Raw genomic sequence first — 24,317 nt, forward strand, 5'->3', positions numbered from 1 at the left:
ACCTTGATTCCAAGATTCCATGGTCTAAAATCCTCAGTCTGATCAATTTCTAAGGGTTCAAGCAAAGGCTCCCATACACCAAACATTTCATTGTAATAATGCACCTGGAGAGAGAATTACATTTTGAAATAAGATATTCTTATACTTCCTAAAATGACCTTCCATGCTGCTTCCCACCACTACTCCTGTTGGCTCTGCTATTTCTTTATATGATAACTTTTCTCCGTTCCTTTCCTTAGCTTCTTATACACACTCCCTCAGCACTTTCCTCACTGGGCTAACCTCACAGTCTAGTCTTCGCAATTTAACCCAGATAAAACTCTTTTTAAAGCATCTTTCCTTGACTTCCCGATGGGCTAAGTATCAAAAACTGTGTCCATTTATCATGTATTATTGACATTTTTAAACAGATCTGACTACCTCTACTGATTTTTTTGAAATCTCTTGATGATGAATTACAACTCATTAAGTGCTTATTTATTTGATCTCTCAGAATCTCTCAGACATCCTAGATCATATCTTCCACAGAATATACAGAATCTAGCCAGAATTTCAAAATTTGAAATCTAGTCAGTCAATTCTACCTCTATTAGTGTATATGTCTGTATCAACACACAAATAATTAACTAGCTCATAAATTTTCATATTAATATGAATTAGCAGAATATCCATTTAGTTTCCACTAGACATAAACTCATAACTTAAATGAAAATTATCTTTGGGGATAATTCTATGTAGATAAATTCCGAAGCAAAATGTATGTTGGTTCAAAACAAGTATCTCCCTTATAATTAAAGTACTCTCACAAAAATGTAAAAGATCTTTGTAGATACTCACTAAAGATAATGCACTGCAAAGAAGTATGAGGCATATCCTAATTCTTTCTACTACTCTATTTCTGAATCTCTTCTAAAAGTCTACTATCATTTTAAAGGAAAAAAGATACTCAGTTCTTAAAAATAAGAATTTTGAATCTAATCAGCACTATTAATATATCACTTTAAGTTGATAAAATGAATTGAAATATCCAAGTTAAGTTTATATTACAATACAATAATGTATACATAAAAACTATATCAAGGGCATAAATTTGTATACTTTCTTCCAAAAGTATTGTGAGCCAACATTCATGTTTACAATAAATTTAATTAAAATATTTACGTGAGATACCAAAAATACTCCGTGTGTAGCATTATTTGTTACAAAATCTGGAAAAATGCTGCATATACTTACTTCTAGTTCAAGCTGACAGTAGAGATTTATCAAGGAACTCCAGTTTTTCCCTTCCCCTGAAAAACGTGACTTTGCCAACAGCATAGGCACTGTTCTATGACCAATTCCAGCTTCAAGAACTATAAAAATAGAATCAACGTTCACTCTTATCATCTCTCCTTTGAGTACCAATTCAGTTGTGGGAGCTTTGTTTTCAGTTTCATTTGGTTCTTCAAGAAACCACATTTTTAAATTCTTCGTATCCTTCTTTTCCCATAAATGTGCTGCAGAAGTAGTTGTTTCTGGTGGGATGGTATCCTTGGATGCATAAAGTGCTGATGTTATGGTAATCACAGTATTTATGATAACTGGAGAAACCTAAGGGGAAAAATTTAAACTAGTAAAAAAATCTACCCATATCACTTTAAAAAATTAGGTACTTCAAAAACATTAAATATACTTGTTGAAGGATCGTGAAGAATTAATATTAAACTGATACCATTACCATGACATAGTAGATAGTTCATTGCCTTCAAAAATTCTATGATTAATTTCAATTTTTTAAAAAGATCTATTTATTTTGAGAGAGAAACAGTGATTGTGCACATGCGCACAAACTGAGGAAAGGGCAGAGGGAGGAGAGAGAGAATCTGGAGTGGAATCCCTGCTGAGTGCGGAGCCTGATGAGGCCCTTATCCCCATGACCCCATAACCCCAAGATCACAACCTGAGCTGAAGGGCCAGACGTTGAATCAACTAAACCACCCAGGTGACCCTAATTTCAATTTCTAAAATATTTACCTGAATCTTACAGATATTAAACTGATCAAGTGTTAAGTTCAACTATGTATACCATAGGAATATTAGATGTTAACTACAGAAGAAGTTCCACAACAAAAATATACAATACTCAAATGTGTCTTAAATAATACACTGTAAATAATGTGTCACATAAAAATACTTTTAAAAACATAACTACTGCATTTTTTGCTTATTTAACAATTAGAAGACAATATAATAATTTCTTATTTCTAGGTTTTCCTACACTTTTAAAAGGTGCCCTAAATATATGAATAACTGATTACATTTAACTTACCTTTAGCGTGAGGGACTTTACTGATATATCAATCACTTGTGGATCTGTACTTATTTGAGTAGCTTGATAGAACAAGTCACAGGGCTGCAAAACCTAGGGGAGAATATTTAGTATCACCAAATTAACACTGTTCTAAAACAGTTTTATTTACAGACATTCCTAGAAATAGCTGTTACAAAAACAAGTTAAAGTTCCTTTTTAAAAACACAAGTGACTCTAACACAATTATCTTTTATTCTTATCATTTCTAATAGAAAGTATTAACAATCAAAATAATATTAATAAAGCATAGTTAAGTCAAAGATCTTAATACGCTTAAATACACAAAAACCCATAAAACTTGTATTATATATTTTATTTTACTTCATATAATAAAATTTTCTCCATTATAAAGTTGAAACAAAATAACTTATATAGGAAAAGCTACCAAAGATGAGGAAAAAATTACAAATACATTAGATTTACTAAGTAATTCATTTTTTAAAAATTATTTTTATTAACATATAAAGTATTATTTGCCCCAGAGGTACAGGTCTGTGAATCACCAGGCTCAACCATTTCACAGCACTCATCATAGCACATACCCTTCCCAATGTCCATAACCCAACCACCCTCTAAGCAATTCTTAATATAATCACAAACCAATTGAAGTTTTCTCTATGGTAGAATTCTGCCCTCTAGCCTCTAAACACTCATGTTGCTCTCAAGTGCAAAATATATTCACTCACCTCCTCAGGCTTCTAATAGCCTCCTCCCATTATAGCCCCAACTCTAAAATCTCATCATCTGAATCTGTTATCTCATCATATGCGGATCTCATCTTTATTTCTCACTGATGCAAAAGTCCAAAGTCTCCTCTGTTACCAGCTCAAGGTCTAAAATCTAAATCAGGCACAGGTGCGGATGAAGTACCTGGATATAATCTATTAAGTACGGCTGCTGGGACGCAGTCTCTTTTTTGCCCATCTGTGAAAGGATGAAGAGTTATCTGCTCCCATCCTCCCAACACAGAATAGTGGAGCAGACACAGGATAACAATTACAGATATTCCAGTTTAAGTGGGGAAAATGGAAGGTAAAAAGAAGTCACTGGCCCCAAGTAACCTGAAATCCAGCCAGATACATGAGTTTCTTGATATGGTTTGAAAGACTAGGAACAATTGTCTATGGCTGTCACCTCTACTCTCTGACTCATCCTTCCTTTCCTAGAAAAGGTAGCATAAATTTATAACCGAGTAGTTTTATCATCCTGCTTCCTTGCCAGTAGAATTTTGGGGGTGCAAAGAGTCGCTCTTCATTTTGTACTTTCTATCCCTCCCAGTCCATGCTGGCAGTGTTCCTGCTAAAATCATTTTCTCAAGAACCTTGAGGGCCTTTTGTAAATTTTACAAAGTTTTACTCCATTAGACAAAAGCAATATCCACTGATCTTTTTGAGATAATCATGGTCTCCTGCTGAGATAGCTAAAGAATGACACCTTTATGATTTCTAGATGCCTCCACTGTGATTGAGATCTGTGAATCACATACTAGTTTCTTGAAAGGGCCCGTTGTGTGTCTGAACACTATGATTTTTTGACCTCAGATTTAGCAAAAGTTTATACAATCACACAGGCTTTTTTCTATGCTACACATTTAGCAGCTATTTCTGACTTTTAGCATATTCTGCCATTTGGAAGGCTAAGAAATATCAAAATCATAAAGTCTTGGTTCTCTGGGATTTTTTTGTTATTGCTGTTTTGTTTAACTGTTCTTCCTCCATTCATCTCTCTGCTCTAGCATTTTACTATGAACAGTAAGAAATCAGGCAACATCTTCAAATCAGGCAGCTTAGAAATCTCCTTAGCTATATATCCATGTTTGTCATTTATGAGTTCTGCTTTCCAGACAACTACAAGACACAATTTGCAAAGTTCTTTGTCACTACATTTGAGGCCATCCCTTTAATTTCCAGTAACACATCCTTCACCTTCCTTGTAGGCCCTCTTGGCAGCATCATCAACAACCATATCCTTACCAAGAGTCTGTTCAACACAACTGAGGCTTTGTCTTTCAATCTCGGTAAAACTACTTCGGATTCTGCATACTGCCTATTCCAAAGCTGCTTCCACGTTTGAAATAACTGCTACAACAGCCCTTCCTACTGGTACAAACACCTGTGTCTGTTTCCTATTGCTGCATAACAAATCAGTATGAACCCAGTAACTTAACACAAATTTATCTTCCCTGTCTTCATGGGTCAGGAATCTTGCTGAAATCAGGTGCCAGCCTCCTGGTTGTCCTCATCTGAAGGTCTAACAAGGGAAAGATCTTCTCCTGAGTTCCTTCGGGCCATTGGTACGATTCATTTCTTCGTTGCCCCAAGACTGAGATCTCCATTTGTTTGCTAGCTGTTGGCCAGAGACTGCTTTCTATTCCTACTAGCCATTCACAAGTTCTTGCCATGTGCCCTTCTCCCAGTTTGCTCCTTTAAGGTCAGCAGGAAAGCATCATTTTAACCTAACCTAAAAATTAGGTTAGACCCACCCAGACTCTCTTTGATTAACTCCAAGTTAACTAATTAGTGACTAATTATATTTATTAACCTTATACACATTTAAGAGAAGACTATACTGGGCATATGCAACAGAGAATAGAAATCTTGGGGGCCATCTTAGAGTTCTACTTATACTGACAAAGAGGAATAAATCGGGGGGGGGGGATGACATTCAAACCCACTCCCCAAAGAAATCACATTAAAATCTACCATTATTCTAATAACATTAACAAGATCAACTGGTACATAACTTAAATAGGAAGTGTATTATTTCTCTAAACTTCAAGGACAAAATTATAACTACTTTATAATACATGACCCAAGATTTTAAAAATAAAATTTGTGTTATCTCTTTATCTTACAGAAGACAAAACAAAATCAAAAAATAATATTATAGGGGCGCCTGGGTGGCTCAGTGGGTTAAAGCCTCTGCCTTCGGCTCAGGTCATGATCCCAGGGTCCTGGGATCGAGCCCCGCATCAGGCTCTCTGCTCTGTGGGGAGCCTGCTTCCTCCTCTCTCTCTCTGCCTGCCTCTCTGCCTACTTGTGATCTCTCTCTGTCAAATAAATAAAAAATTTTAAAAATTAAAAAAATAATAATATTATACATATGGAAGTTTTTCTGTACCCTGGAAACTTTTCATAATAACCCTCCCCAAAATAAATACAAAGGTATATGTTGATCCTTACCCAATTGCTTAATTTTCAAGTCTAGTTATTAAAGATTAAAAATGTAGCTGGTTATTAACAGTAAATGTGTTTATGCCAAAACTACATTATAGTCAAGTTGTAACACAGTCCTGAGAGAACTTAATGATGTAAAATCATTTCTTAAAATGGAACTGTTTTCTTAGTATTATTTGTCTTCAACTATAGCCATTGTGATTTCAGTGCTATTTTACTATTTTCTTCTCCTTCCTACTCTCCCACCTAACTGCTCCCAGTCTTATGTGATTCTCACTACCAATGCATTCTTTTCCTACTGCTACTGCTTCCCCTTCAAAGAAGCAATCTTGGGATATAGACAACACCTATAGAAACCTACAAGAGCTCACTATAAATTACCCCCCTCAGCTATTCTTACAGGAGAGTTAGTCTTCTATTATAGAATCCTATAAGGTATTTTTAACAAAATACGGAAGAAATTAAAATAGTCTCCAGGGGTGCCTGGGTGGCTCAGTGGATTAAGCCTCTGCCTTCGGCTCGGGTCATGATCTCAGGGTCCTGGGATCAAGCCCTGCATCAGGCTCTCTGCTCAGCAGGGAGCCTGCTTCCTCCTCTCTCTCTGCTTGTGATCTCTTGTGATCTCTGTCTTGTGATCTCTGTCTGTCAGATAAATAAATAAATAAATAAATCTTAAAAAAAAATAAAATAGTCTCCAATTTAGGGTATTTTACCCATAAATGTAAGGCTCATATACCACAGGAAAAACTATTAATGTAACTTATTATAAGAACAATAAGAATATTACACTTCTTTCAATAGATAGTAGTAAACACTCAATAAAATTCTCAAAAAACTCAAAAAATTGAAAAAAATTGCTTTTTCATAAGATTCTTTCAAAATTAGATAGAGAAATTTCTCAACATACTAAAGGTTTTATATATAAATTCACAAGCAAATATTAAAATCATACTATTCTCACCTAACTTAATTAACAGGAATAGTAGGACGATGAATCATTACTGTCATTCAAGGAACAGACAATGTTACTTCTGCAGGTGATTTTTAGAAAATCTAACATCATTAAAAATATTAGTAAAGACAACAAGTTTAGGATAATTATGGAATAAGATAAATTCATTAAAAGAGCTGACAGCCCAGGGGCACCTGGGTGGCTCAGATGGTTAAGCGTCTGCCTTCCTTCCACTCAGGTCATGATCCTGGACTCCAGAGATCAAGCCGGCATTGGTCTCTCTGCTCAGCGGAAAGAGTCCACTTTCCTTCAGCCCCTCTCCTTCAACCACACCCAGCTCGTGCTCTCTCTCTCAAATAAATAAAATCTTTTAAAAGACAAAAAGCTGACAGACCAGCCATCAGAAAGAATGAAATCCTTGCATTTGCAATGACATGGATGGAGCTACAAAGTATTACGCTAAGTGAAATAAGTCAGTCAGAGAAAGACAAATACCATACGATTTCACTCATTTAAGAATTTAAGAAACAAAACAGATGAACATAAGAGAAGGAAAAAAGAGAGAGAATGAGGGGCGCCTGGTGGCTCGGTGGGTTGAGCCGCTGCCTTCGGCTCAGGTCATGATCTCAGGGTCCTGGGATTGAGCCCCGCGTTGGACTCTCTGCTCGGCGGGAAGCCTGCTTCCTCCTCTCTCTCTCTGCCTGCCTCTCTGCCTACTTGTGATCTCTCTCTGTGTCAAATAAATAAATAAAATCTTAAAAAAAAAAAAAAAGAGAGAGAGAGAGAGAGAGAGGCAAACCAAGACACAGATGCATAACTATAGAGAACAAACCAAAGGTTACCAGAGAGGACACTGCGGCAGGCAGTGGGGATTAAGGACTGTACTTGTGACAAGAACCGGGTATTGTGTGGAAGTGCTGAATCACTATACTATAACCTAAACAATATTACACTGTATGTTAACTGGAATTTGAATAAAGACTTATGGGGAAAAAAAGCTGACAGCTATTTATTGTGATATAAAGTAAATTCAATATATGGATCATGATTTAGCTTTTATTAGGATTTAGGAATCTATTCAAAAATTATTATAAAACATTAATGAATGAAATAAGGTCAGACAAATATAAATTTATACCCTACAGGAAGCAAAGATGAAACAAACTATCCCATATGCTAAACTGGGTAGAAAAATTTGGTGCCATCTAGCCTCTGAAAATTAAATTATCTTTTTAAAAAACACATGCATATAACACTTTAGACATTTTTTAAAGTAAAACTTAAAAAGTTTAAAAACATTAAAACATTTTTTAAAGTTTTATGAAGTTCTACTTACCATTCATGGACCCCAATTAATATTAAATTAAGAAACTTCATTTTAATATAAAATGAATACAGTATCAATTAAAGTTCCACTAACCACAACTTATCAAAATGTATGTGGCCAAAACTGCTGGTTGGCCATAAATACACTTCTCAAAATTCCCTATAATCATAGAAGTTTCCCTTAACACACGGTTACCCAGCTAAAGATCTCCTTCTCTAGATTTCTATTTCCATCTGTGAAGGAAGCAACTTGTAGTACCCACAGTAATAATCCATCCACAAGTTGAAAGTGATGTTAAAAAAAGTCTGCTTCAAAGTAGAAAGAAGCAAGCTACCAAGGCAACCTTGCAAAGTCCCCAAGGGGGGGCGCAGGGTGGAGGGGGGCAGCAGAGATAGGAGCAGTATTGTTCTCTCAAAACTTGGAAGTGATTTACCTTCATGTTATTTGTCAAATTCTTTAGCTGTATACTAAGTAGAAGGCTACTGCTAGGTAGAGTGTAATGGTCAGCAATTTCAAAATGGTCAGCAGAATGGGACCAAGAAGAAAAAATCAATTTCTTTGAACAAGCAGATTAAGTTACATCCTAGGAATCTCCAGCAGCAAGATGTAAAGAATCTTTTAAATGTAGTTTAACCATGCTTTAGCTACTTATCGGGGGATGGGGGGTGGTACCTCTTGTTACAGAAGCCTACCTAATATCCTAATACAGAATTTCATACCTAGAAGTTGGCACCACTGTAACAAAGTCAAAATATCTAACTGATTTAGCAACTGAATGGTCATGGGCTATTTTAAAATGAGAGGACATCAACCATCTCCATTTTGACCTCTATCTGTACTTTCTAAATCATCAAGTTTTTCTTTCCGCCTTATTTCTTAACTCAGGCAAAAGACCCTGGTGGCAAAGTATTCCCTGATGGGCTGAAACCATCCCTCCAGGAGAGAGGACTGTCCTGAGCCAGCAAGACCCCATATGATGGACCCCAAGAAAATGATCGACCTGACCTTTACCACCCACCTGCATGGACCCACCAATCTCTGTGGCACTTTTTCTTAATATAAACCTGGAAACATTTTTGGCACCTTGGAGACAATCTTTGAGATACTGGCCCCTTGTCTTCTCAGTGTTGACCTCACTGAAATAAATTCCTATTTCCCACCACTCATGTGTCTGCCTTTGGATGTGCAAGCGGCCAGTGGCCAAACGCTATCTGTTTGGGACCCCAGAGCCAGGTGCTTTGCACCCCTACCTTCTGGTTACAAAAATACAAAGCTAATGACTTTAACAATGTCAGAGCAAAATATTCGGTGAAACTGCTACTGGTGATGCCTAGGACGGCAGACAATGTGTTTTAGGAAAAAGTCTACTGCCAGACAGGTTTGGAATATTTAGAATGCTGCTGTTTATTAATTCCTTCATCCTGCTGTTTGCAAAGCCCTGTAAGAGAAAAGAAAATACTGAGGAGAGTCCGGCTCTAAGGAAGGGCCTCAGCAAGAGATAAGACTGTGGCTCCCAGTCTTTCTCTGGCAGTTTTTGTTAAAATCAAACACAGGAACTAGCCCATGACAAAAACAACAACAACAAAAATGAGAGGACAGATGATGCCTGTCCCCCTTACCCGGTCCTATTTACTAAGTCTGGATGAAGGTAGAATACAGAGATTAGTGAATAAAATGGGAGTTTTCTAGAATAAATGAATGGATGCATTCTTTCATTACGGTTGCTTATACTTGGAACGACCTAGAACTAAACTAAATGTTCAAGCAATGAAAAACTGCCTAAGAAACTATTGTCAGTCACGCAAAAGTCTTTTGTTAATTCACCTGCTAGAACAATCTCCAAGTAACCAGCTCAGTAGGAAGCAAACTGTGAAAACAGGGCAGCTCCTCAAAAAAGACAATAGCCACTTCAGATGTGTCTACAGAGAATAATTGCTTAAAAAAAAAAAATCAAAAACTTTTAGAGGAGAAAGCTGGCGCCACCTGAGCAAATGACCATGTTTTTCCATGGGAGTGAAAACGGAAGACTCCAACACGGGCTCGCCCAGGAACCTGACTCCGTTGCAAGAGCTGCAGGTTTTCACATTTCTGCTCAGAAGGATGTGACAATCGTTACGGATAAGTGACTACCAAGTGCGCCCCATTCTAACTTTTCTGAATACGTTTTTAAACTGAAGTTATCCTGCCCTTAGGCCACCATTATATAGTGGTGGTGTGTGTGGTGATGGAGTGTTTGCTGAAAAGATGTGGCTTATGTATCTATTAGTTAATAGATTATCAAAAAGGAGAAGTCATGGCAGACTGTCACCTAAAGATTCTGGACTTTGAGACTGCAGCCCTTAAGGAAAAGATGAATATGTTCCATGGGTGAGAAAAGACAAATATAAATTGTTTGTGTGGACAAAGGAAGAGACCTCTGAGTGGACCGGTAGGGCAGGACCTCTGATTGCTACCTGGTATTTCCTTGTCGGGAGCAAAATGGAATCTCTCACGTCAAGTAGGCGCCTGTGTGAAGCAAGGGCTCAAGCAGTTAAGGTACTGCAGCTAGGAGATATCACCAGGACTGACGTCAGCGGACACCCCAGAACTGAGAAGAAGGACCAGAGGAGGTCTGCAGAGACCCAAAACTAACTAAATCCCTTTGAAAAGGGGAGGATTTGGGAGTAAACTGTCAGACTCTTCAGACCTGACCCCTCTACGTCTGACCACTTTAAAAAGGCAATTGCTGCGAAGGCTCTGCCCGACTGATCTCCGAACAGAACTGAGATCCTTCCCTGCTCGAACATCAGAAGCAGTAAGTGCTGAGAGCTGACCCACACCAGACAGTGGCCTTGGCCTTGTCTCAGCTTCGCCCCCATAGACTGACTTCACGTTTGGTTCATTAACTTCTGTTATCGTGTTTGTTGTGTGATTCGTCTTACGCCCTGCTTGGTGTGCTGTGTAAGAAGCCAAGTTTAATCACATGGTGAACTGTCACTGAGTTTGGAATCCTGAACTTGCTTTCTAATTGTGATTTAACTTTGCTTTATGATTAAATAACGCTAACACTGTGGAAAGGCACAACTCGTGTGTGATTTCATAGCATGCTCAAGACCGTCCTCTTCTCTTCTATAGAAATAAAAGTTTTTACCTGAGCACAAGGTAGCTCAGAAAAAAAGACCGCATTTCCCAACCCTTTGTGTGTGTCATACAGCTAAGTTCAAGTTGTTAAAAAGAAAACCAGAGGATCAAAATGGAGTCACGTATGCTAGACTAAGTCACTAAACTTAATACCTAGCCTAACTGCAGTTTCACCCTCCCCTGGAAATGCAGCCTTAGTCAGCCAGGAATATTTTGGCCTACACCAATGAGGTAATCTGTCACATGGACCCTTCTCCATCCCCAAAAGGAAGATAAATTAATCCACCAAGAAGACTCCCTCTTTTCTCCCTTGTCCAAGACAATCCTTTCTTTTGCTCATAACTTCCTTTCCCCATCATCCTTCCTAATAAGAATCTTCATTTTATATAACTCCTAGGAGCTTCTTTTTGCTAGATGGGATGCAGCCAAATGCATGAATTGCTTAATAAAGCCAAACAGATTTTCAAATTTACTTTGTCGGATTTTGTCTTTTAACAAAGCCAAACATATAGATAGAAGAAATATTTGTAACATTTCTGTATTATAACCTAAAAGAGAATCTGTATCCCCTCCATTTCTTTCCTTTTTTTTTTCTTTTGAGAGAAAAGAGAATCTGTATCCCCTCCATTTCTTTTTTTTTTTTTTTTTTTTTTTTGACAGAAAGAGAGAGATCACAAGTAGGCAGAGAGGCAGGCAGAGAGAGGGGGAAGCAGGCTCCCCGCTGAGCAGAGAGCCCAATGCAGGGCTCGATCCCAGGACCTGAGATCATGACCTGAGCTGAAGGCAGAGGCTTAATCCACTGAGCCACCCAGGTGCCCTTATATCCCCTCCATTTCTATTTCCTTCTTTCCTAGTAGTGAGCCATCAGTCTTGCAAATTAGACAATAAACTCTGTTGTATCCTAATATATGCGTACTTACTTATAACAAAGTATAGCTTATATTTCTGTTGATGGTATTTACACTAATACCACATTTATGCTTCTAGTACACCTTGCAGAAGTCTATATACACATTTTATAAGTGTTCTTTATGAGCAGTAGAAGTAATAGGTAGTTGAAAAGATGTCTTTGAAGAAATAAACTAATTAGGAAGAGGTGCAAAACCAAGAGGCTACCAGAGAGTAAAACAAAAATGTGATTTTTTTCAAGGCAAATGGCTGAATGTTCAAATAAGTTATATGTAGAAAAGAAAAAAACAGGGATAACTGGGTGGCTCAGTCATTAAATATCTGCCTTCAGCTCAGGTCACGATCCCAGGGTCCTGGGACCCAGCCCTATGTCGGGTTTCCTGCTCAGCAGGGAGCCTGATTCTCCTCTCCCTCTGCCCCTGCTTGTGTTCCCTCTATCAGTGTCTCTCTGTCAAACAAATGAATAAAATCTTTAAAAAAGAAAAGAAGAAACATATCTGAGCAAAATCTCCATATGGGAGAAAAAGATTTAAAATAATAAAACTGAAACAACAAAGTGAACGACTAATAGAAAGTCTCAAAGGCCTAAGAGAATTCAATTGAAGTGGTCAGAAAGCCACGGTAAGAAAAACACATCTTAATACATACCATACTGAGGAGCACCTGGAGAAAGAGAAGAGTTTCAAAGCTACAGTAATAATAATCTAGACTAGGCTCTCCGAGAAGAAAGAAAGGTATTTTACAGAGAAAGGCTGGAAAGTATGTAGGTAGTTTTCTAAAGTGGTATACACTGAATCCAAAATAGTTTATGATTAAGCAGATAATGAAAGAGTAAACTCACCGTAGTGATTTTGCCTTTTCTCTTGACTGGAAGGAATGGGCATGCTCTCACTTGAAGATCTTTAATGGCAGCAGTCATTGTATTGTTCTCAAGGTCACCTTTCCAACAAATTTCACATTGTGTTGTAAGGACTAAGGCAGGAGCATCACTTCTTGTCATATCAGCCACAAACACAATTTCGGGATTTTTAATAATAATATTAACTTCCCATTTGTCTGATTCCTGTACAGGTACTAAATAGAAACAAAAATACATTCACATTTTAAAATATTTATAGATCTTTGTTATACATATTATTTACGAATAATTATTTCTGAGAAAATGTTTTTTCATTCCAAGTAAAAAAAAATAAAAGAATCTTTGATCCCAAAGGAATCTACTGCAATTCTCTTAGTGTAAGAGTTCATGATGCTATAGTCTCCAGAACATTTAAAAATGTGGGGAGAAAAACCCTAACTAATTAACTAACCCAGCTGCCAACTCTCAACTTGATACTACTTCTGCTCTACCATAAGGAATGAGTATGTAAAAGATAGTGGAGAGCTATAAAGATAACAGAAATAAAAGAACTTTAAGTTATAATATTATCTGTAATTATGAAAAGTAATGGTTGATTTGTTATTCTCCCTACTTGTTTTTGTCAAAAAAATTCTTTGAAATTGCTGCCTGTAGGGAAGTCTATTTGTTTATATTTTGTTCATAATTCGTGAATCCAATATATATTTATATCCTGAAAAATACGCAAACTGCACATTCTCCCGGAAAGCACATTTAAGTTTTCCTTTCACCTATGAAAAATAAAAATTTTAATTTAGTAATTCACTTAACCTCATCATGTAGAAAGGTAATCAATGGTGAGTGCTACTGTAGCACTTCAGTTATAGATATGAAATATTTTAGCTAATAACTAACCTTCTTCCTTAGCGGTCCATGTTTGAACACTGGTTTCTACAGCGGTGCCTGTGGTGTAGGCCTCAAGAAAGACATTTGCAACTGTCAGCAGAAATTCCACACTTGCACAAATATACATTTCTTGAAGGACTAAATCAGTTGTCCAACCATCTCTGACTTTTCTGTACTTCACATCCATCATGTCCTTTTTGTCAAACCCAACTGTCAGTCCTATCATTCTGAAAAACGCAATAACAACAATTCATCTTACAAATAACCAAACACACCAACAAAAGGCGAAACACCTCTTAACCATTTACTAACAGCAAACCAGCATTCTGAAGTTATTTCTCCCAGGAAGGTCACAAAGTATTCCAAATAACAGACTTAGAAACTTCTGGAGCACAACTGTTTCATAAACTAGGAAGTACATCTGTAAGAAATTAGAACTTAGAACTCAGCATATTTGTCTTCTTAATTTTTCATGTTTTCCCTCAATTTTTCATGTTTTCATGTTTACAACTTGCAGAGATCAATAATAATTTAAATAGAGATTAATTTAAAAATACAATTTAATTGCACTGTTTATTTCTACTTAACCAATCCACTGACCATCCAGTAAGAACAGCACATAAGACTGAGAACCATAACTCCATTAAACTGAGTTCTGAAGATCTTGTGATGCACCCAGAAAACAAGCATGCAACTTCGGGAATATGTTTTATAAAATATTATCAACCATCTCTCAAGTAAAAAGTAAGAATACTATTACCTAGGAGTTGCCTTCTTGACATGAGGCCTTTTATCATCTAAAATACAGTTTTTTAATGAAAAGGAAGAAAACGTTGAGTCATCTGTATACATTTTTGCAGTGCTTATGATATTCTCCAACTTAAATTCAGCAAGTTTCAGAGAAGGATCACGAACATCTATAAAGGAAGTCTGTGGAAGAGGAAATCAATACAACTTTTACACAAAAACAAAGTCTAATACTTATTTTAAGTATGAACTACCACCTTCTCTATCTCTATAGGGCTTGCTAATGAAAGGCCAAAAAAAATTTCACTTAAAATTTTATTTTTTAGGAGCGCCTGGGTGGCTCAGTGGGTTAAAACCTCTGCCTTTGGCTCAGGTCATGATCTCCGGATCCTGGAATCGAGTTCTGCATCGGGCTCTCTGCTCAGCAGGGAGCCTGCTTCCACCTCTCTCTCTCTGCCTGCCTCTCTGCCTACTTATGAGCTCTGTCAAATAAATAAATAAAATCTTTTAAAAAAAATTTATTTTTTACATCACTTGAGTTTAGGAAAGATAACTCATCTTAAAAGGGCAATGGTTAAACTTGTTATTAAAGTGAAATGATCAGTAACATTTTTCAGAGGAAAAGAGACTCCAAAATACATACAAATTATTAACAACTGTTACTTTAATAATAAGCATTCACCTATATAATTTTCATCAAGTGAGAAAATACTTTTTCTTCCTAACTCACCTGGTCAGGACCCGGACTGTACAGGACCATGGTGAGATAGTCGGTTCTGAAGCTCATATTCAGTGTTGTCTTAACTTGAGAGGCCTGTGAATGGATTTCTACCACAGCAGCAGTCACTACAGTTGTTCCTTGGAAAAATTCAGTTATTGGGTAAAAAAAGTCAAGAAAGGTAAAAATCATGAAAATAGGTTTTAATAGGTTTAGCAGAATTTTCAATTAAATATGTAGAATAATGTTACTCAAGAAAAGAATAAAGATTAGAAAATTCAGAAGTTGAACTCAGTAACGCCCAGCTTGGGATTCTTTCCGTGATAGCTTAGGAATATTAATTAATACTTGGTGCCTCCATTTCCATTTTTGTAAGGTGAGAATAACAGAACTAACCACTGGGTTTGTTTTGGGGATTAACTGAAAGAGTATGTAGAAAATACTTATTAGACTACCTGGTGCACAGTTTAATATTTAAATTTTATTTCAAAAAATTAAAACCAAACAAGGTATCTTAGATATTTTAAACAACTGTCCCACTGAAAAGAAGGATCCAAAATTCCTTCTTTTCTGCATTCTACATTTTGAGTCAAGGCATTACGTGTACACAGAATATATTAAATGAGCATTTTATTAAAATACAGCAATTGCTAATTCTCACGGTACCCAATTCCACAGATCAGTGCCACCACGAAACTTATTTTTAATTTAGGTAAAATTTATATCAGTAAAATAAGTTGATAGCAACTGAACAATTTAGTAAGATTTTGTACATCCACATTACCAACACTCCCATTAAGATTACTAAATATTGACATCACTCCAGAAAGTTCTCTCATACCCTTCTCCAGCTCTTCCCCAACCTCCTTACCATTTTAATTTTAATCACAAAGGTTAGTTTTGTTTGTCCTTAAATTCTGTATAGAGTAGCATTAAGAGTAAAACCTCTTTTATGTTTGGCTTCTTTCCATTAACTTGCTTCTGACAGTCATCCATGCTGTCACATGTATTAGTAGTTCATGCTTTCTTATGCAGTCTATGAAAATACACAATTTGCCCCTTCTAGGACTGACGAACATATGGGTTGTTCCCAGACTTAACTGATTATGAATAAATCTGCTACAAATATTGCTGAGTAAGTCATTTAGTGTATATATACACCTATTTTGGAGTGGGGTAGGGGAAAAACTTGGACCTGGAATTGTGTGTCACAGGGTAGATACATGTTAACCGCTGAACTCTAACAGTTACACTATTTTACGTTCCCAACAGCATTATGAATCTCAGTTGTCTCATACTCTCATCAACACTTGAAGTTGTCAGTCTTAAAATCTGACTCATCTGGTAAAATGAACTTTTCCTGATAAATATGTGCTAAAAGCACATTTTCATCTGTGTAGTTTCCTTTTAATATATCATCCTTTCCCAAGTATCCAACTTATCTGGTAATTATTTTAGTTTTACGTTATTAATTAAAACTAAAGTACTTCAGTATTAAGTATACCTTTTAGATATTTCTAGCTCTCATCATAAATAGGTGCAGAATTTTGTCAAATGTTTTTCTGCATCTACTGAGATATGATTTTTTTTTCTCTTTGTAAATTTGATAAATTTTATTAATTGATTTTTGGCTGTTAAACTAACTTTTGCCATTTTGGGATAATTCTCACCTGGTCAAGATGAGTATCTTATATCCTTATTGCTGGATTCAGTATGTTAATATGTTGTTAAGAATTTCCATGTCTGTGTTCATGAAGGATATCAGTGTGTGATATTCTTTTTTTTGAAAAGACTTTTTCTTTTTTTAACCATGGTAATGCTGGCTTTAGAAAATGGCCAAGGAAGTGTTCCCTCCTTTTATTTTCCAGAAGTTTGTGTAGCACATTATTTTGAATGTCAATATTTAATAGAATTTATCGTTGAAATTTAATTCCTGTAACAGATACAGGCCACTCAGACTTATTTCTTCTTATGTCAACTTTGGCAACTTTGTGTTTTCCAGGAAACTTGTCCATTTCAAACAAGTTGTAGAATTCACTCTCACAAAATAATCCATAATAGTCTCTTATTGTCTTGATAGCAATCTGCAATATCTATTTAATTCTGGTACTGATAATTTGTTCTCTCTCACTTTGTCCTTTTAAGGATTCATAAACTTTATTAATTTTTTCCAATGAAAACAATCTCTGACTTTGCTAATTTTCTCCACTGTATGTCCACTTCTCTTAAATGGATTTCTATTCCTATCTGTAATACAGCTTCCTTTTATTTACTTTGTATTTAATTTGCTCTTTTTCTTCTACTTTCTCCAGGCAATCTTTAATCTTTTTAAACTCTGTTCTATCCTCATCAAATCTCTTATAGCTACAAAGTTCTTTCAGCACTGCTTTAATCGCATTCCACAAATTTTTTTTAATTTATTTATTTTTTCAGCGTAACAGTATTCATTGTTTTTGCACCACACCCAGTGCTCCATGCAGTACGTGCCCTCCCTATTACCCACCACCTGGTTCCCCCAACCTCCCACCCCGGCCCCTTCAAAACCCTCAGGTTGTTTTTCAGAGTCCAGTCTCTCATGGTTCACCTCCCCTTCCAATTTCCCTCAACTTCCTTCTCCTCTCCATCTCCCAATGTCTTCCATGTCATTTGTTATGCTCCACAAATAAGTGAAACCATATGATACTTGACTCTCTCTGCTTGACTTATTTCACTCAGCATAATCACTTTCCAGTCCCGTCCATGTTGCTACAAAAGTTGGGTATTCATCCTTTTTTTTTTTTTTTTATAAACATATAATGTATTTTTATCCCCAGGGGTACAGGTCTGTGAATCATCAGGTTTACACACTTCACAGCACTCCCGATAGCACATACCCTCCCCAATGTCCATAACCCCCTCCCCCTCTCCCAACCCCATCTCCCCCCAGCATTCCACAAATTTTTATTAGATTTTATGTTCATTACCTCCCAGTTTAAATAATTTTCTAATTTTCCTTGTCTTTTTTTTTTAAGATTTTATTTATTTGACAGAGAGAGATCACAAGTAGGCAGAGAAGCAGGCAGAAAGGCAGGCAGAGAGAGAGAGGGGGAAGCAGGCTCCCTGCTGAGCAGAGAATCGGATGTGGGGCTCAATCCCAGGACCCTGAGAAAATGACCTGAGCAGAAGGCAGAGGCTTAACCCACTGAGCCACCCAGGTACCCCATTTCCTTGTCTTTTTTGATCTAAGGTTATTTAAAAATTGTTTAATGTCCAAGTATTTCAAGCTTTTTTGACATCCTGTTGCTACTGACTTCTAAGTGAATTCCATATGACCGGAAAACATCATTGCCCCCAGAATGGTTTATCTTTCTGACTATTCCAAGAGCCCGTTAACAAAAAATGAAAAACGTGCATTCTGCAATTACTGAGTGTAGTATACTAACGTCAGTTAGGTGAGTTTGTTAACAGTGTTCAAATGCTCTGTATTCTTTTTTTTTCTACATTCTACCAACTACTAAGAGTGGTATGCTAAATCCGCAACTGATTCTGTGTATGTATATTTCTTCCTTCAGTTTTGTCAATTTTTGCTGCATGTTTTGAAGCTGTGTTATTAGTTACATTTAAAGTTGTTGGATCTTTTTTGTGAATGGATCCCTTTATCATTGTTAAAAAAAATATGAACTTGTAAAGAAACATTTCTGAGATCATCAGGAGAAAATGAAGCCTACTAGGATATTTTCATGGTTAATAGGAGGTATAGCTAAAATTTTAGGGGTGATGTTACTATGACTAAAAAGTAAAGTTCTGGGGTGCCTGGGTGGGTCAGTCAGTTAAGCATCTGCCCTGCACTGGGTTCCCGGCTCAGTGGGGAGTCTGCTCCTCCCTATGCCCTTCTTTCACCCCACCTGTGCTCTTCCTCACACTCTCTCAAATGTATAAAAATCTTCTAAAAACAAAAAAATAAAAAGTAAAGTTCTTACTACTTAAATATCAATTAAAGATATAACATCTCAGATTTGCTTTAAAATCATCTAGTGGGGTGGGGGGAAGAATATGCAGACTTGAAGCTGTGGTAAAGGCAACCACATGATACCAGTGGCTGAAACTGTGCTGATGGGTGTGTGTGGATTCATTACTTTATTCCTTCCACTTTGGTGTATGTGCAAACTTCAAGAAAATTATTAAAACGGTAATGTAGTTAAATGTCTATTTTTCTTTTATTTTAGACACTATCGTTACACTCCCCACTATTTAAGTCCTTACCACTTCCTCTATCTGTCCTATCTTCATATCTTCCAGCTTTGGTCAGTTATGTCTTCATCTCTACACTAACATGGTTAATAACCTTTATGTTCTTATTTACACAGTAAGATTTCTCCCTTCTTAGGAACCAAAAACATGTCACCTTTTCCATGTCACTCATGTAATGTAGTTAATTAATCCCTCATTCCACATAATATACGAAATTTATGCTATTTTTTTAAAGACATTCTTCCACCTTACAAAATTTTTCTTATGGCTTTCTGAATTCCTCTGTAATGAATAGCCCAATAAAATAGAAAATTTTGGGATTCCTGTTCAACGCACTTCTGGGTAGGCCCATTGTTTCTGGATCCCAGGTTTTCTTTTTTCCTGGATTCCTTGTTTGTTTCACTAGATTAAATTTTCAAACGAATTTCTTTAGGAATGTGTATGAAAGAAGTAAACTTTGAGTCATTAGAAATTTGAGAATTATTTTGTTTTCACATTTTATGGTTTGACTATATATAATATATTCTATATAGAATCCTAACTTCAAAATCATTTCCTTAGAAATCAACCTGAGGGTTTAGAAGGGTCAGGGGTGGGAGGCTGGGGGAACAGGTGGTGGGTAATGGGGAGGGCACGTTTTGCATGGAGCACTGGGTGTTGTGCAAAAAGAATGAATACTGTTACGCTGAAAAAATAAATAAAATGGGAAAAAAAATATAGAAAAAAAAAAAAAGAAATCTAACTATAGTGCTCCATTGTCTCTTATCATCCATCTACCCTGTCCCATCGAGTTTTGTTCATGGCAATCTGATTCCAATCACTTTTTTTCCAAGTCCCTAGTAAACAGCTTGCTTTTGTTCTGAAACTAAGAATCTGATCTTTGTTGTTCTGACATTTCATGAAAATGTGTTTGCATGGGCAATCTTTGTTTATCCCGTCTGCTTGAAACTTGTTATATTTTTTATATCCAAGAATTTATTTCAATATTTATTTAGCTCTAAAGATTTTCTTCTATCATTTCTTTGAAAGATTCTTCTCTTCCATTTTCTCAGTTCTTTCTCCTAACACACTTATTATTCTGGATTTTGCAACTTTTGAAAGGTCTATACTTCTTAAGTTTTATCTCATTTTGTCTCTGTGGCTTATTTTTCTGCTGTGTCATGGGAGATTACATCAACTATATATTCCAACTCAGTACTTACATTTTAACCTCATGCTTACTGCATTTGTTCTGTTTCAAAATTTCACCAATCATATTTTTGGGTTCCAAGAACTCTTTCTTATCTTGAGAGGGTGGAAAATAGTGAGGGTAAGCTACAGTTTCTATATTCTCAAAATCCTCTGATTACGAATTAGAGTTTGTTTACATTCTTGTTACCTGAATTATTTCTGTTTCACTAAGAAAATAATATTCAGTTACCCTGGTTTCTTTTATGATTAACTTCTTGCTATTTCTTAACCTAACCGTGAATATTTTAACAGTAAAGGACTGGGCTGATTATTCTATCCAGTAAGAACAGAGTTTCCTATAATGTCATAAGTGTAGTGTTAGGACTCTCCCTGAATGGAAAAGGTGTGTGTTATCTCAGGGCTTTGCAAGAGGGTCTGGTAGACTAGTAAGTGTCATTTGGAGAGAAGAAGGTTTGAGGATCCCCTAAAATGCCAGAATGAGAAATCTATTCTTATGAAGCATAGTGCTCCCAGCAACATTAACTGACCCAATTCTCTCTTATGTGCTGGTACTGAACTTAGAACCCAGTCAGGTTCCACACACCACATTAAATCAAATATTAGATACAACTGCTTTCTGAGTTACAGTTCCCCCTGCCCTCCTCTACCTATCTTCCAGATGCTTGCTGAAATTCATCATTTAGTAATGATCATTCTTTCCTGACATCCTTAATATTTCGATACTCCTAATTTAATGTAATATGTTCTATCTGGGATATATGCTGTGCTAGGAATTAGGGAGAAGAGGTGGATGGGAAGAAAAACTGAAAATAAGGATGTATAGGGCAGTTGGAATAACAAGAATAAATATGAAGGAATTTTGTCAAAACACAACTAGAAATTTTGATTCAACAGAAAAAAAATCGACAGAATGCCTAATAACAATTTGGAGATACCCACATAGGATTACCTAATTACACAAGATCTATCAATCTTATTTTCAAAAACCCAAACTAGAGAATGGAAAGGAAGGAGGAAGAAATGTGGGATTAGGGATGGGAAGGGGAACGCTAATGGTAAGTTAAGAACATACCTTCTAAATGGTGTGAAGCATTAGTAGCCCCACTATTAACACTATTCTGATCTTTTGCTCCTGCAGGTGAGGCACCACCACCTTCTTTGTACCATATATTGCCATATAATGTTTTAAAAATAGTTGTTATATCTTCTTGACTAAGAATGAACTGTGAAAAAAAAGATTTGTTTAACACTATTACTTTATGTAGTTAGAAATTCTCTTACATTGAAAAGCATGCGTTTCATCCCAGTCCTCTACAAACCAATTTTTTAATGCATTAGATAATTCTAATAGGATATTTAGTTTCTTAAACAAACAACCATGTAATCTTTAGTACCTTGTGAAGTACAGAAATTAGATGTCAATACCAATGAAACTATGAATGATAAGTTTTTTGTCATGAACATATCAATTAACCTAATAAGTTAAAACCTTTAAAATGAACTTTCATTTATCTAGTTATTTTGCATTTTTTAACTTACTAAACACCTCAATTTACAAATACAAATTACTCGAAAATGTTGATCTGCATCATGAAAAATCGTTCACAATGTGTTTTACATAAATTATTATTTCACTTGAACCTCACAAAACTCCTAAGTATAAAGAATATATCCTGACTGTATACGAAGCTGAGACTTAAATGGTTAAATATCATACTTAAATCCACTTAAATAACTTAGAGAACTCATGCTCCCCATGTCTTGTGAATTTAGCCTAAAATTACCAACATAAGAGCTACGATGGTTAATTCTACGTTGACTCGGCTACATCACAGGACCTACATATTTGGTCGAATACTATTCAAGATGTCACACACATGATATGTATATAGAATACACACAGGATGCACAGACCATCCACAAATACCAGCTGCCTTTTGGGGCAGGTCAACCAGGATGAAATCGGCTCTTCATGATCCACCCAAGTAGTTAACAGCTGTTGCAGCCTGCCTCGGGAGACCACATCTTTGACCCGTCCCAAACCTCATCCTGAGTGTCAGGGAGAGGCTAAAACGGAGTCATCAAGAAGTCAATCTACTGTATCCAGACCAAGTGTATACATAAACACACACACACACACACACACACACACACACACACACGCACACACCCTATTGACTGTTTCTCTAGAGAACTAAAATAGCAATCTTGTGAAACAACAAAACAAAAAACTATGAGTTTTAAATTGATATGTTTAATTATCTCAAGGAAATAATTCCACAAAATGAGTTTTACTTGTACCAGGATTCCTTTGACTATAGTTCGAAGATGATATACTTGTCCAGTGTTTTCATTCATGACATCTTGTGTTTATTATGTAGCTGGTATTACAAAACTAGTATGTTCATATAAACTAATAAGCTAAATAATAATAAATATAATAAATAGATTAAGAAATAATATAATAAATAATAACTAATAAGTTAAATATTATAACAATATCTAAACCATGTCTTTAATTGGTACATGTATCCTGAATGCCCTGCAAATACTGATATTAGTGATCACGCTTCACTCTTGCTAACACCTCATCCAAGAATTGTAAGAACTATAAGGATCCCATGACTGCTGGTCCATGGTGCCTACAAGTCAGGACACACTATCTTGCTACTCCCAAATGTCTGACAAGTCAGAAACCACAAGATGCAGCACTTAGTCTAGATGCATTAGAGTGAGTGATTCCAGCCACTCCCTGATCCACGAGGGGACAAATATGTAGACCAGGTCCATATCCACTGACTATTCAGGTGGATCAGGACAGGGAAAGACCCACTTTCATCTGCCCTAGAAAGCCGCCAACCCTTTACAGATGGTCTGCACTAGCACCTGGACATGTTGCATGCATCCTTCCTGGGGAAGAGTGAAGCCAGATGGTGTCCCTGCTGTGCCACTGAGACCTGGGCCTACCAAGGAGAGGATTTGTGCAGTATGCTGGGTGAAACATGCTACTTATGTTTCAAAAGTTTCTACCAGTTGTTTTAAAAGCTATAGAGACTTCAATTTTCATCTTAGGACAATACTTTCTGGGGCACCTGAGTGGCTCAGTCAGTTAAGTGTTTGCATTCAGCTCGGGTCATGATCTCAGGGGTCCTGGGATCAAGCCCTGCATCAGGCCCCCTGCTCAGCAAGGGTCTGCTTCTCCCTCTCCCTCTGCCTCTGACCTCCACTTGTGTGCTCTCTCCCTCTCTCTCTCATAAATAAATAAAATCTTAAAAAAAAAAAAAGACACTTTGCATTTACAAGTTAGGGAGTCTAATATGATCTTATACATTAAGAGCTTAAGGATTTTCAGCTGAGATCATCACGTTTTAAACTCTAAATATTTAATTTCTGAATTAAAACCTGAAACCTTTAAAAATGATGGTTTTCTCTTTTTGAATATATTTCTTGGGGGAGAGAAACAGAAAGGAAACGGAGGGTGGGAGGAGGGAAGAGGATTTGTTGCATAGGCTTTTTAAGTAACCTTCCAGACAGAGTATGTGCTGCAGACACTTTAGCAAAGCATGTGGTACAGTTTTGACCTCTGTGCAGTCAAAAGGAAAGACAGGAAACTTTAGATAGTTACATTGGTAATAACTAGGTAAAATTATGCGTAAGGAACGGACCCATTTGCCATTTTCATCATCAGCCTCTTCCATTATTTTTAAAAAGATTTTATTTATTTGAGAGACAGACAGTGAGAGAGAGCATGAGTGGGGAGAAGTTCAGAGGGAGAAGCAGACTCCCTGTGGAGCCGGGAGCCTAATGCAGTACTCGCTCCCGGGACTCCGGGATCATGACCTGAGCCGAAGGC

At 36.6% G+C, this 24,317-nt stretch overlaps 1 protein-coding gene across 3 annotated transcripts in view; it reads right to left on the reverse strand.

Moving 5' to 3' along the window:
- The window catches only part of VPS13A (vacuolar protein sorting 13 homolog A), a 244,795-nt gene that overhangs the window by 84,185 nt on the left and 136,293 nt on the right, over nt 1-24,317 (reverse strand). For all 3 annotated transcript variants that reach the window (XM_046022052.1, XM_046022053.1, XM_046022054.1), the window contains exons 35-42: nt 21,537-21,687; nt 15,056-15,183; nt 14,339-14,508; nt 13,588-13,805; nt 12,676-12,908; nt 2,309-2,401; nt 1,234-1,590; nt 3-104 (exon numbers count right to left, since the gene is read on the reverse strand). In XM_046022052.1, the coding sequence (XP_045878008.1) occupies nt 3-104; nt 1,234-1,590; nt 2,309-2,401; nt 12,676-12,908; nt 13,588-13,805; nt 14,339-14,508; nt 15,056-15,183; nt 21,537-21,687 (1,452 nt within the window). The remainder of the gene's footprint in view (nt 1-2; nt 105-1,233; nt 1,591-2,308; nt 2,402-12,675; nt 12,909-13,587; nt 13,806-14,338; nt 14,509-15,055; nt 15,184-21,536; nt 21,688-24,317) is intronic.

Source organism: Meles meles, chromosome 11 (assembly GCF_922984935.1).
Source record: "Meles meles chromosome 11, mMelMel3.1 paternal haplotype, whole genome shotgun sequence".
Lineage (NCBI taxonomy): Eukaryota > Metazoa > Chordata > Mammalia > Carnivora > Mustelidae > Meles > Meles meles.